At 37.7% G+C, this 15,824-nt stretch overlaps 1 protein-coding gene across 1 annotated transcript in view; it reads right to left on the reverse strand.

Moving 5' to 3' along the window:
• Positions 1-15,626, reverse strand: part of LOC118807263 (connector enhancer of kinase suppressor of ras 2-like) — a 124,155-nt gene extending 108,529 nt beyond the window's left edge. Inside the window, exon 1 of the mRNA XM_036569226.1 lies at positions 15,563-15,626. Coding sequence (XP_036425119.1) covers positions 15,563-15,626 — 64 coding nt within the window. The remainder of the gene's footprint in view (positions 1-15,562) is intronic.
• Positions 15,627-15,824: the final 198 nt, after the last annotated feature.

Below are 15,824 nucleotides of genomic sequence, written 5' to 3' on the forward strand. Positions count from 1 at the left end.
TGACACAGCCAGTCATTCCTCTGAAGTGCATTTTGCACATTTGTAGCCTGAATGCCCAGATCCCTAAATTTTTGTTATCTTCGAACATTGTAATGTTTTGCTGTCCTCCAAGCAAAGACCAAATTCTTTAGGGCCTGGAAAGTTATCTATATATTTTCTCTCCTATTGTTTGACCACTTTGCATTAGCTGCAGTAACTGTAGCAAGCCTTATTCAGTCAGATCTTTGACTGCAGTGTCCTCTGTCCTAGAATATTACGCAGCTAAAGCCTGGTCTGAGAATAGGGATTTCTCAACAGTTTTTCCATCATCTCATATTAATCCTCTGAGGCTGGCTTTGTTTTAACAGGTTAGCAGCATTTTCAATGTGTTAAAAAAATTCTGGGATTGAAATGAGATTCAAATGCCTTTGGGATTCACAGGGTTTTGATTAGCAACCCTGATAATGTGCAGTTTGAGTGGGAGCAAAGGATGCGGGTTAGGGCTGTCACTGTTACTCTATTTAAAAAAGCCTGATTCAAAAGCCTGAACATGCTCATTTAAATGGTTTTTTAGACACACAACGTTTTTATATGTATATTTTTATCGAGGTCTTTTTAAAGGCTTTCTAGGCCCTATAAAATGTTTTGAAAGGTTTGTTAGTGTTGTTATTTTTAAGTTAAGAGTTAAGATATTTTATACTTGATTAAGCATCAAAATGATCAATTGATGTTATGCAATATTCTGTAGTGCAGCATTGCAACTTTTAGCATCATCAGTTGATGGAACTCACAATTTTTCTTGTTTTTTTGTTCATCATTGGTCTTTTACTACAATACCCAGCATGCATTATGCAAATGAGTTCGCATCCCATTGACTCCACAACCCTCCATGGTCAGGAGTGGAAGAAGCACACAGCCCCACATCATGGAGGTGTCATACAATGGGAGTCCCAGAGTGCAGGTGGGAGTTAGCAGGGACCAAACTGAGGGGAGGGGATCAAAAATTCAACAAAAATAAAGCAGTCTGATCTGATAAGCAGGCAACCACAATCGCTGTTTCATTGAGTGAGCTCCACTTAAACTGCTTATCTACCTGAGATGCAGTCCTAGAACTTTTGACTAAATTAAGATTGACTTGAGTTGAGATAACTCAAAAAGATGTGCAGCTGGTTGCCTTAAAATTTTATGATGACTTGACTTTTTTTTGCTTTGTTTTTAGGAGTGTTTGTATCTGGACTAAGCAAATACACACACCTTAAGGGTGGAAACTGCTTCTCAATCTGGTGATCAGTATTTGATGCTGCTGTACCTCCTGCCAAAGCCCAGAGGAGAGAACAGCTTGTGGCTTGTCTGGGTCTAGAGTTACTGCACAGGCTTTGGATTTTGGTGAAGTAGCAGCTAAGGCAAAGCATATATTTGATCAATAGACGGAAGATCAGATCCTGTAAACAAGGGTGGGTGAACAAAAGACAATGCCATGATATTTTAAAATGTTTTCTCCATTCAGAATATGTATCATGATATTTAGTTGTTGTGAGGTTTGCAAACAACTATCAAAACAGAAGTGTCACATTTTAAAACCGCTGTGCATTATAAAGCAGATAACTGTATAATCTGAGTTATGTCTAAAGTTGTTGTAAAATACTCTATACACACACACCTCTGACTACCTAACAAAAACTGAACTCTAAAAATCCTTGTGCTTTTAATGGAATAATCTTGGAATCAACCACTCTATTAATACCACAGGCTTGAATTAATGTACTTACTCTTTGGTTTACTGTAAAACTGCAATATTAAAAGTAAGGAATACATCACTTGAATGTCTTACATGCTTTAAATGTCTGTTTTTAGTCAGATCTGCCTTAAGTAGCATCAAGCCCAACTATGCTTTATTTATGGTTTAGTGACCCCTTTATTTTACATAAAATAAAAAGCATCAAGCAATGCCATACCATACTTATAAGATTTTTTTTTTACCAAAACGTCATACATACTCTTTTTCGTTGCAAGGGTATGGAACTGTACAGCTGAATCCCAAATTACTATTTGTTAGACATATTGAGCTCTGTTTGTGTGCAAAAGCCAGTATTTTAATCCAGTGCACTATGTAGGGAGTAGGGAGCCATCTGAGATTTAGCACTAGCGTAGGGAAAAGGAAGTGCAACATCATTAGCTTGCTAAATAAGACTGGAAATTACATAGAGATGCTAATGGAATGAGCATTGTTGTCACTGTGGTAATTTGGTGAACAAAAACTACTTTGAAAGTGAAGATCATTTTGTCAAAAGAGCCAACAATAGAGCTGAGCATTCAACAGCTATATTTGAACAAAAGAAAAACAGTCATAAAATTATAGGAACACCACATGAGCAGCAGGGCTACAGCCTGCACTACTACAGATGGTTTGAATGGTCAAAATAGGACAATGTATCAGTGGCTTTAATTTAAAGTATTACCAGTTATTATCTATGAATACAATTTTTCATCAGCATTTGCAACTATAAGCAGGAACAGGAGGAAAAAAGGCAAACGAGGTAAAGATATATTAATGGCATAATGGACATAATGTCCAATCAGCTACACACTTAGAAATGATGGTTCTTCAAGGGCTCTTTAGTAAAGAAAACAGTTCTATATACCATGAACACTCAAAGAGTGCAGTTACTATGCACTGATTGCTGTTGCTTACAGGCTAAGTGGTCTAAATCTGTGATTTACATATTTTTTAAATGATACATACCATTGTTCAGTATGTCAATACTGACTATACCCATGATACACTCAGAAAACCGTTCTGTGACATGACATTTACGATAACATCATCATATAGCCCACCCCTACATGTGACTTTTTCACAAATCTTAATATAGCCTCTCTGTCGTAAATGTTACCATAGCAGACTGTGATGTAACCAGTGTGAACACTCAGCCATGCTGTGGCAGAAATTTACCAGTGTCTGTTTGTTTAAGGTCCCTAAGTGGCTGATACAGAAAAAGCACTTCGTGCAGTGTGCAGACAGGCCTTACACTATACTATGACGGACACTGTCTAGGGAAGGGAATTCTTGAAAACCTGACTGACCATGTTCTGACCAGAATTGTTCACAGTGGTGATATGAAATCAAAGAGTTTAATGAATCTACAAGCTCCCTCACAGAAAGCTATTACACAAAATGGTTATGAATACTCTGCTTGATGCCTGAGAAGTTTTGAGTTAAAGCTTTGGCCTAAAACATTTTTTAAATCCATTTGTGGCAGAGTGCTACATAAAAATAGTCCCCAAAGAAAACATAGTTTTTCAGATTTACCACTACTTTATTATAAACATTACATGTAAATACTCAGAAGAGGTTTATGGATTGTTTTGGGTTAATAATACTATGAATAAATTTGTGTTGTGGTGTGAGTATCTATCACTACAACTGTAAAGAAGATCAACTGGTTTCATGATACAAATTCCCACAACAGCTTATCCAGTGTTTTTCTTTTCATAGTTATAGTTTTCTTAATATTATGTGACTTTATTAAAAATTATTAAATCACGAAGTCATAGCACGTGTCTAATTTTTTATATTTTAAATGGAGATGACTCTTCTTCTTCAGGAAAAAGAATTAAGATTGGCCTTTTACATGCTTCAGCCACAGTAATCTATCTGCCTGTCATGTCAATAATTTCAGTGATTTTTTTTTCAATTTAATTCATGCAGCCTTGGCAAGGAGTTTGCAATACAGCAGTCATCTGCCTTCACACTGAAAAAGGGATGCACTGAAGTTATTTGACTCAAATGTATGCAACAATTCCACATGAATAAAATATATTACATCAACACATTTATTACTAAACATAAATAAATTGAAAGACAGGATAATTCACATGAAAATGATGTACACATTTGAATCAAGTAAATTTGGTGTATCAGAAGAGTTGTGTGCTCATTTTTATGCTCAATAACTGATTAGAAACAGTTCATGGGGGACATTTCCATTGCTCCATGTTAGATTCCCGACACTAGCTTGAGAGTTTTATTGAACAAGAGTATTGAAGGCAACCCCATAGTCGGTTAATAGAAGCAGGCGCACTTGCACAGGTGTTCAATAGTAGTGTTTAACACTGGAGAGATGGTGCACTCATGGATTGGCTCATGCAAACAGCAGGGGGTCTGTGTGAAAAAAACTGTTATTGGCTTATTTGTTAGACAGATGAAAAGAAGCAAAGGCAGTGGGTGTTCTACTATTTCTTTTCTTTTTACAGTTACTGCCCACTCGGATATCATGATATGGTCCAGTGGATTATTTTAAGATGCAAAACACATCATGGACCAGGCGTGTAATTTACTCACTCACTTATGTTTAGCAGTCAGAAGACTCTTCACAAGGGGGCATCATTAGAAATAGATTTTTTGCTTCACAAGAGCAGTGCTTTGCAACAATGACACACGGAAGTGGCGCACAAGACTAAATGAGCAGTTTATGGGCCGTGCTCATGCCAACATGCAAAATGCTATTCTCTTCCTTGCGAATATGCATTTGAGGGAGGATCATGCAAAAAGTGGGTGAGAAATTATACCAATGTTTACAAAATATGGGACTGGAAAATGGATTCTTTTTTTTTTTGGATGTCCAAATTTGAAGACCACTGCTATATGAGTATGCAGTGCAAATATGATGGCCACAGTATTTAAGTGATATCATTTCACAAATGGAGTAGAATAATATGGAAGCCCTACAGGGCCATAGATTTACATGTTTGTTTACTCAGTTTTTCCATGATAACGTGTTATTCTCATTTGTCTTCTGAGATTTTTATGATATCTTTATGAATTCTTATTATATTTATGGCATTATCGGGGCAAAACAAATCTTGTTTTCTTTAGATATTTATATCTCGATTTATTTATATCATTATCGTGACATAACAGACACCGCTTTGTCGAGATAACATTTGTTGACAATGTGGTGACAATGGCATAAATGTCTTGTGTAAAAACAACATTTGTTGTCTTGTAATGATGACATAAATAACTTGAAATCTCAAGAAACCAAATGAAAATAACTTGTTTTCATGGACAAGTGAATCCAGGGCTTCCATAGAATAACGCCCCTGCAGAATGTTTTGGTAGGTAAAAAAAAAACATTATTAACACTGTATTAACCTGAACTTCACTGAACTTCCATTTTCGGTTTTGCCTCTTGTTTGTTGACAACTTCACTATTTCATTGCCTGTTTTAAACTGCATCTCACAAACAAGCAGTTAGTGGGCAGGGCTACACACAGTTTGCATGATAAGCTGCAGTTTCAGTGAATCAAGTGGTAAATTCAGGTGCACTGTAGCATATTGTGGTTGCATTAAGGCACATTTTGCACTGCGCCTGTGGTCATATGTACTTTTGACCCAGAGTGTCTTTGTTTTAATTAAAAATGAACCAGGTTTCCATTACGAGTTAAGAATATGTCAACATTAAGTGCAATAGCATTTTATGTTGAGGTAACAAAGTATGAAAATTAAGCTTATACAATTTATTTTTAGTGCATGTAATTTTTTCTAACAGTTTATTCCATAGTCATGTTCAGTTTCCAGTCAACACACAAATTACATTACAATATGATGTATCTGGTCGTGTGGCCTTTTTAGAGCAGACTCTGTTTATTGTTTCTATTGCTGCTAAATAATGTTGTTGCTTATTACATTACTACTGTGGAGAGTCTGTGGAGTGCAATGCCCTCAACTGGCTTAGATAATCACCCAACTTGAACCCCAAGGAGCATGCATTTCATTTACTGAAGACAACACTAAAAGCAAAAAGCTCCTAAACAAGCAGAAACTGAAAATGGCTGCATTACAGGGCACCACTAGGGAGGATACCCAGCGTCTGGTAACATCTATGAGTCACAGACTTTAGGCCACTATCAACCTCAAAGGATTTGGAAAACCAAGTATTAAACATGACGTATTTTATGATTGTGTTAATTTGTCCAATAACATGTGGCTATTTATTAAATGGCTGCAATTTTTATATGGTTAGCTTAACATACATTACCAATTACCCTCAAATACAAGCCAACAGTGTGCATTTTAAGGAGTCCTATCCAGTACTGTGATGTAGTCTTGCCAAGTTGGGGGGTAATGCAGTGGCCCAGTCTCATACTGGTCTCTGCTGCCATGCTCCATTCACATTGTCTCACTCATACTAAAGTTTCAGTCTTCCACAGCACCTATAATCTATTAGCATCTATTAAAACTAATGTTCCTCATATCCCAGCCTTCATTGTTTTCATAACCGTTATTTATGCATGTTCCTCCATTGTAATGATGCACACAAAAGCTACTTGAGTGCTAATAGTAAAATCTTCAGCCTTCTATACTGTGAGTTGGAGTTACAAGCCAGGTCGATGAGGAGCACACAACGAAATGACAAACAGACAAATGACAAACAGATGGACAGTGCGTAGTACTGGCATCATTAGCATAAACCTAAACCAGCCTGTCACAACGAGCCTGTTCAACAATACAATCAACAAGTACCCCTAAATACATGAAATCTACAAAAACAAGATAATGGAAGTCTAGCAAAACGACATGCCAATAGAGACTTTCAGCAACAGAGCCGAAAGTTCATAACAACTAGAATAACCAAAATACACACAGCAGTGATAAACCAGATTGTTAAAATGAAAATAGCCTAACGTCTAATTATAGATTATCTATTTATATCCCCTTTAGGGATACTGACCAAAACAGGTCTTTATCCAATTTAAAGCCGCTTTCAAAATGGTTTAGATTTTATTCCGACAGTTAAGGTGGACTACTAGCTATCGCTCTCTCGTAAAAATCATAAATTAGGTAAAAGACTTAGACGATTCATCATCCTAATCCTGCAACAAGTGGCTAATGCAAGTAAGAAGCAGCATTTAGCTACACCATAAACAACAGTGTAATAAACCACGACAAGCATTGTTAATAAATTTTTAAAAGCTTGCTGGGAGTTTTGTCTGGGACTCGGAGCAGAGGGAGAGCAGTCACTTTGCGTGAGTACTTTATACCAACTTTATAGTAGGTGCTTTGACAGACCTGACATCACCTCTGCCAAATTTAGTCCCATCCAAAGCAAATCAAATCAAACTAAAAAAAAAGCTGGATTTGGATTTTTCTGTCAGTTTATCATAAAAACATCACAAAAACTACAGATAATAGTTCAAATAGTTAAAAGAAAATCATGAAGATGAGTAGACAGGGGCTTTAAACATGAATTATGTCCATATAGCATTTAATATTTCAATGTGAGCTCTCTCAAATAGATCATAAAATTGGTTCCTCAACTGTACTAAGTTACATTAGCCATATTTACCAAACCTCGAGCCTGAGCCTTTAAAGCACTGTGGTAATTTTGTCTGACAATGGCCACTCAAGTGGTCAAGAACATTGGTCCTGTGCCTTGAGCTAGTATTCTTCTGCACTGCTGATTGGCTCACAGCAGCACACTGAATCTGAGGAAGAGTTTCAGCAGCCTGCAGAACAGATCAGGGCTGCAAGAGAACCCTGTTTTGGTTCTATATAGCACCCTTTTTTGCTAAGACTGTATACTTCATTTTTTTTAAACCTTCCAGACAGTTTTACCAAATTTATCTAAACATAAACTTAAGTTTTAAGTAGAAAAATTGTTATATATTTCAATATGATGTTTTTTTTTTTTGCTTATTGTAAATGGTAGGGTGGTGCCCCAGAACCCATAACGAATAAAATGATTCAGTCATATCCAACATTTTTCTTGTATTTTATTTTTTCCAATTTATGAGGTCCATTTATGTTTTTTTTTGTGGGTTTATGTACCAAAAACAGACAATATTAACTGTGCCTCATACACAAAGGAATCAAGCACTCCTTAGCATGAATGGTCTAAACTTTTGTAGGCTGAATAAATGGATAAATATAGATATATGTAAATGTATGTAATAAATATATGTACATATGTTTAAGTATGTATATGTGACATCACAACAACAATTAATTCTAAGCAGGTTGTTTTTACAGCTTAATTTTCATATATGAACTGCATAAACTGGGGAGTGGACGGCACGTTTGGAAACTTTAACAATGTTTACTTACTATATCAAACTCTTTTATTTAAAAAAATACCTTTTGATGATATGAGCCCTTTAAACTCATAGTCCCTACAAAGATCATCAGAAGAATAAAGTGCATTTTTAATATCCACAAAGTTTCAGTTCCTACTAACTGATATTAATGGCAGTCAGTTACGCTGACCAGCTGATTAGAAACAATAAATCTGAAGTGGTCCATCAGAGGGAGAAAGCATTTCATGGGAGTTGTTTGTTGTGTGGTGCTGCTGATTAGAGAGAGAATTGAGGTCGAGTGATGAGATGAGGGAGTTGAACAAGGGATGGCAAAATCATAAGAGGTGGATAAAATGAACACAGTCAAGCTTTGCTTTGGGCTTGTAAGGAGAAGATACTGGGAAGAAGAACATTTTTCCACCTTCAACTCAGCAAGGGATGTGCTATGAGCAGCCAGGAGCAACATGCAATTAGCCGGACTGGATCGATAGGCTACTGCAACTCCGTAGCAACACTAGGGTTCTGTGTTTGTGGTTGGTTCATTCTAGTGGGTTTAAAAAAAAGATAAAGGAGTGGGTTAGATGTGCACTCTAACTGCAAAACCTACCCACCGAAGTCAAGACAGGCTTTGTAATAACCCCTCGGCTCTTTCTGAATCTATTGATTGCTACAATACATACTATCAGAAATCTGCAAACGAATGAAGCAGTGCATGTTGGGTAACCAGTTTACAGGTCTGGAGTTAATACTGTCACTGTGCTATAGAGCAGCTCCAAAAAGTATTAGGAGATTTGTACTGTATTTAAAAATGTATTAAGTTCATAGTGTAGGAAACAGAATGTCAAACTAAGTTGCATTTATTTCCAAGACTGTCATTTTCATTTGGTGTTGCTTTTGTACACTTGATCCTATCATCCAATCAGTCAACGCAAGCTTGCAGACAGCATTGTAAGAAAAACAGCCCCAGACTTTAAGATTTCCACAGTACTCTTAGTGACGTCTGGTAGGAAATCATCTCCTGGCTTTTTTACAGAAAGCAAACCTGGTCCTGGAGATCTACCTTCCTATCTTCCACACCTGCTCCAGATAAGCTACTTCTTTAGATAGGCTGGGTCAGCTGCATTAATGTTAGGCAAGGGAGCGCTAGCCTGTTAGATGCCAGTTGGAGGAATACTCTTTAGGGAAGATGGTCTCCAGGAGGAGCATTGGCAGCCACTGACATAAAGACTCTACCATCAGTCTGATGTTGTACTAAAAGTGTTTTTTTTTTTCAGAAACAAACATCATTTTGTTAAACATTTTTGAAGTAACCTGGAGTCTAACTTCAAGTTTACCAACAGTTAAAATGTCCAAATGTTTTTTTGAGGCCACTGTACTTTTCAGATGTAATTAATTACATATTGAATTACATAGTCAGTTATGTAAAAAATGACATTAAGTTTAAATTCTATATCAAGATTAATTATCAAAAAAGAATTGTCTCTTTGTCCATTGTATGCAGCTGTTCATGTACAAGCATAAAGTGGCCAAATGAGCTGAGTAGCTGTCTTGCTTTTTAGCTAGCCAACACTTAGTAGCCCCAAACTGACAACAGTCACAGCTTGAGCTCAAATAAACAAACATTGCTCATCACTGCCCTCTAAAGGTCGTTGTTAACAAACATTAAATCAACAACCATTACTCACTGCTGCCCTCTAAAGGCAGGGTTGGGAACTAAAGAAGTATACATACCTCGTTAGTGCACTTAAGTAAAAATGTTAATATATCTGTATTTCGGTCACTTAATACTTTTTAATTTTGCTCTCTACATTTAAAAAGAAAAATCTGTACTTTCTATTATTATTATTATTATTATTATTATTATTATTATTACTTTTATTTAAATAGGTCAGCTTCTATTCAGGCACCTCAGATGCCCAAATCACTAACAAATTTCAAATGCTACTGGATGTGACAGCAGAAATGGGTGGGGGCAGATGATAGAGATGTATATTTGCACATTGGCAGCTTCCACAGCTACCAAGAACACAGGAAAAGAATCGAAAAAGAAGCAGCAGATGGAACGGACAAGTCATGGAACCCAAAGAAAGCGAGAGAAGTGAGCCAGCACAAACTCTGGAAGGTGCAAATACAGAGGAAAAAAAGTAACCCATCCATGGCCTTTTGTAACATCTACTTGACCTGGTGGGTTCTTAATGTATGATCTATGAAAAAAACAACTGATCTGTCATTTGTATGATTTTGCATATTATGTATGCACGTCTAGCATATACCATTATTTACGCTCAATGTCATGGTTGTGTATATCTAATGTCTACTTAACACCCAGTCATTCACACTTTTTTAGATAATTTTATAATTTTACTATTGTGAAATAAGTACATCAAGAATCATGTACTTTTATACTTGAACTTCAGTAAATGTAACCTGCTTTTGTTGTGATTGGCAATAACGGATCTGACAAATAGCAGGCATGGTAAAGGCACATACTACACTTCACTTTACATGGTTGTATTATTATAGGGTTGTTGTTGTTGTTGTTGTTGCTTTTGTTGGAGAGCCTATACTGTACCAAAAATTAGCATCAAACAAAAAAAAGAAGATTTATACTCAACATTCTCACAGCAGTGTGTTTGCGAGCCTTCCTGCTAAAATATTCTGTTGGGCAGAAACTGATTTCCATAGATAAACACACATTTGCATAAACACAGACTCAAGGAGAAGACAACAGTAATGAAGATGTGATGCACTGATAAACAGGGTAGGAGATTTGGGGAGATGAATATGGAGATCAGGCCTCGGGAGCAATTGGAAAATCATGACTTCAGCCACCGACGCATGGTGTAATCACCTCTGTGTGAAATGCCGTAATGTGTCTTTGGATGATTTTTCCTAGCTTGCAGTGTTGTTGCACTGTAAATCATTATATTTGCGTTGTCTAATTAATGGAATTCTTTGCCCAAAAAATGCTAGTGTGGCTAACAGTGAATAAAGGCTAGTAGGGACCAATTAGTTTGATTCATTCTCATAGACCTAATTGGCCCCTACTTGCTTTCATTCCTTATTAGCAGTGTTAGCATTTTGAGGTGAGGTATATCAAAACAGTGTGATGACAATTTTTCAGCTGACAAAAGATTAATAAAATAAAAACACTGCTTGATAATGTTTTACATTGTCTGTGCTTAATAATGCTAAGTTCATTAACTTAGTTCATAACAATAGACATCATGCTCTGTAGTAGCTGCAGCATGATTCCACCATGTCCAGAAAAAAGCAAAATAGAATCATACGCAAAGTACAAGCAAAACATACAATTACTGGCCACTTTATTAGAAACACCTAACCTATTAGTTAGGATGGTGTGGAACCAACCAGTGATGAATGTGGTAGATGGTTGATGATAAACCGAGCATGACAACAGATTCGCTACAGTCTGTAATTGTACACTGAAACTGTGGTCCTATTAGGTGCAAAAGACATAGACCACCAATCATCTTTTTAATTTTGGTTAAAACAGCTATTAACTATGAATTATTCTTTTTTTCAGCACGAATAATACTTTTTTCCTGAATGTGAAACTACTAAATAAACATTTTTCAGTAGTTGTGTGTCCACATTGTCTTCGTTACACTTTTCATTCTTTTTGGGAGGCTTGCTTTTAGTTTTTCACAGAAATCTGCAGGGCTATTTTTCAGTTCAGTCTTTTTTTTTCTCATTTTTTTTTTTCTCATGAGCAATCCCAAACACATTCAGTGATGTTCAGGTCTGGACTCTGGGGTGGTCAGTCCATTGTTTGGAGAACACCAGCAGCTTCTTTGTTTGTTTTTCATTCTTCTTTTTTTGTCTATTTCCTTTTCTCAGTAACGGCTTCTTTACACCAGAAACACATTTTTTGAGATCTAAAGCAAGTGTGGAGCTTGATTTTTTCCCATCTCTCAAATAGTTTTGGTGGTCTAACAGGTCTTGCATGGTTGTTAGTAGTCTCATTGTTTCTACACCTTTTTAAACTCTTTTGCACTCCAGTTTTGGAAAATCCTGTTTATTCTCTTATTTTCCTTTGACTTTCCTCTTACTTATGCAAGTGGACTGTGTGTTGTCTAATTTTCTCAGAAACATCTGCTGAAAAATGAATAGCTTGTCTTTAATGTCTGTTTTCACTGGAAATCAAAAGAGCAATCTCTGACTTCCGTACAGTAGGTGAACCTCATAAAGTGGGCAGTGAGTGTAAGTATGCTCTAATAAAGTTGGCAAGTGTATTTCCTCAGGTTCTTTCACTTAGAACTTTGTGTGGGTCAGTAATGTGGGGCAGTTTCATCTTTCCACACCTCCTTCAACACTTTACAGTTCTAAAATCACAGAGTGCTCTGTTGAACATTTATATTATGATTGATAATGGCTGTAGCAGGGGCTTTAGATTGATCACTAGGATTGTACAGCACTTGATAACTGAGCTTCTACAATGCAAAAATAGCAGCAGGCAAAAGTCAATACATATGCACTGAAAAGCCAGGCAGTCATTAATAGCATAGCTGTAGACGGACCACATCCAGGTTTGCTTGATGGCTATATTTCGAACTGTAAGTGTCCTGTGGGCTTTAATTTGTGAATGGCGAGATAATCTGCATGTGGCTTTCTGTGGAAGTAGAAATTTTTTCATTCTCATAGTAAGACTCCATCTGTTTCTGCACATGGATACAAGCCTTAGTCTCTTGTCACAATGGAAAGCCTTAATAATGTAATACCTGTTTATTACATTAAGTAGCACATGCCAGCACACATGGTTCATTAACTCATTTCCAGCAATCTTTCTGAATCTTTCTTGATCAAACAAATCTAAGAGCATATAAATCTAAGTGCAATTGAATACAAGTATTGACAATATGTATTCAGAATACAGGAGTTAAGCTTTTATATTCAGTCCAAATTAAAGTCAGTATTCAGAATGCAGTTACCTTTTAAATGTATGGCACGATACTTTAACAATACTTACTCACTATATAAAAAAAACACAATCCTCAAAAGAAACACCATCAATGGTTGTTTATTACGTATTTTAAAATCATCACATGGCATGTAGCAAAGATACTTGTTAGGCAAACTCTCAAAAGGACTTCAATTAATGGCTTCTTTACAAACACTGAGTTTCTGCTAAAGCCCGAGTAGACTGATAAATCACTGTGATGAGCCAGTTCTTTAACTCAGCATTACTGAGCTCTCACTAAGGGGATTATGGGAGCAGCAGTGAACTGAAGCAGGTGGTAAGAGAGACAAAAAATGTTGAAAATGTTGTTGAGGAAAACACAGAATACCATTTCTGACTTTTTTACATAACCAGAAACGAACAGAAACTTTCAACAGTTTCTATGAGTTTTTCAGCAGGGTTAATGTATTCTAAATGTATTCTGAATTTTTTTTTTTTGTATTGTCATTAAATACATTACTAAATAAATAAATATAGGACAGTGTATTCAGTATTCAGCCATCACTACCTTTTCAAAGTATTCTTCCCAACCCTTTTAAGAGGTTATAGTTCTTTTTTCTCCCTTAATTCTGTAGGAGGTGGCAACAAGGTGCTTGGAACTGGTGAGCATAGCCACATGCTATTCGCTCGTCATCGGGATCGCTCTGGCGGAGGCTTCTCCCAGGCAGTACAGAGCGAGGCGGGGTGAGTGGGGGGAATCTCTACTGTGGAAAAATGAAATAAATAAATAAATAAATAAATAAATAAATAAAAACCTCTCTCACGAAACGCTCATCTGGCCCAGCGCGTGACGCGCGCGGCGCTCCACGCGGATCTGAAATAGGGGTGGGGTTGCCATGGCGACAGCTGGCCCATTTACAGCCGCGGCTTCGCCGGCTCCAGCGGTTCAAGGTGCACAAGCACTATGGGCCGCTCACGTCGCGATAACACTATAGCTGTAATTTGCTTATACAATAGAATCAGCAGCGTGCGTGAATGGAAGTGGAGGGGAAATAAATGGATTTTCCCCTTGAGAATGAAATGAGGACGTCCAAAAGGCCTTTTCAGCTGCAGCTTCTGTTCCCTCCACACTTTTAAACCTGATTGCATCTCCGTTTTTAAGAGAGCAACTTCATCGCCCTGAGCCCTGAAGTGGTCTCTAAACGGAGCTGAAGGAAGGATCACGAGATGCGACATAGGCTATGGGCAGTGTTGAAAGCGCCAAAACTATCTCATCTATGCATTTGTAGTCAAGAGCCTCTTCTGGGTCTTTTACTTTTGCACAGGCCTCCGCCACAATCAGGACAAAATTGAAGTACAATGTTGACCTCTTACAACCTTCTTCGGACACTCATCACTCTCTTGGCATGTCATTGACACACTGCACTATGCATGCCATGATGAGTAATAGCCTATGTTTAAAGATGACCATACTGACCACATTGAAACTGGCTAAATCTGGTTGATACGTGGGTTAGAGAACTATAATGAAATATAAGCACCAACATCTGGAAATGAAATTCCATTTGACATCATTGTTACCTGACATGTGAGTCAATGATTTAAAAGCAAGCAATTCCAAATATGAACTTCTTTAGCCTGAGTCAAGCAAGTAGCCCACTGTTTCAGTGCTTTCTTATGACAGTGATGGTTTTCTTTCTCATCAGTGCAGTGAAATCTAGCATGCAGAGATCACATAATGTATGATTACAGTTTCCATACTCATGCTGTCTTCACTGATGTTGTTTTACACATCTTCTCTACATGACAGCTATGGCTATTGTATCAAATGTGCTCTAATGTGCTATTGAACGCTTTCCTTTCCATCTCATCCACATTAAATGTGGCTTATATAGGGGAGCAGAGGAGTCCAGGGTGTTTCATCAATAAATGCATTCCGTTGCGTTGGGAGGAATGAGCTGGCTCTCAGAGCCACGGTTTCAGTGAGTAACCAAGGTAATTTCAACGTGACAGAACGAGTTCGCCTCCAGACTACTACGCATTACATCATGCATATGTTGAGCTTCGAGGCTGTGCAGCTGCTTTGCAAACTGCCAACGGTTCCTCACAGGGGCTCGACCATTAACAAAAAGCGAGCGAGTCGAACTCTCGCCATATATGGTAAACGTGAGCTGTCCATGGTGCTGGTCCTGACTTAAAATGATTGCAGAAGAAGGGAGGCTCAGACTTTCAGAACCAAAACTGCAAGGATAACAATCTGCTAACCCCACTACAAAACTGTACCATTGGTATCTCTCCATTTACTGATAATACACGCATAGTAAAGGGTCTTAATGTAAGAATCCCACCAAGGCGAGGCTGAATTCATCATGCAAGCCGTACATAAACTACACCGTCCATGCAAAGCAACACTTTATTTTCGCCTAATTACCGTCCACATCTGTTGAATTAATGACTTTATGACATAACAGCACATCATGCACGCGAGCCATGTGTCACCTCTCAATGCACGGAGAGCGCTGCGTTTTCACCAAAGGCTACCAATGAATCACTCCAGTGAGAAGGAATCGACACGCATTTCTTTACCTTTCATCCAGTCCAGCACTTGCTTGGGATTCCATTTGCTTATAGGTTCCATTACCAGAGCCATAATCGATGTCACAGCGGTCTTCTGAATCAGCACCAAAGCATACGGATGGCTCTCGCTGGACGGGGTGGGCTCGGTGGTCGCATTGGTAAAAGCTGTCAGAAAAACGCTGAACGCTGGGGCTGGGAGAAAAAAGGCTGGAGTTCAGAGCATGCTGGCTGTGCTGGAGCCGCTGTGGGACGGGATGCTGTGGTGCAGTCC

This window comes from Colossoma macropomum, unplaced genomic scaffold (genome assembly GCF_904425465.1).
Source record: "Colossoma macropomum unplaced genomic scaffold, Colossoma_macropomum, whole genome shotgun sequence".
Classification (NCBI taxonomy): domain Eukaryota; kingdom Metazoa; phylum Chordata; class Actinopteri; order Characiformes; family Serrasalmidae; genus Colossoma; species Colossoma macropomum.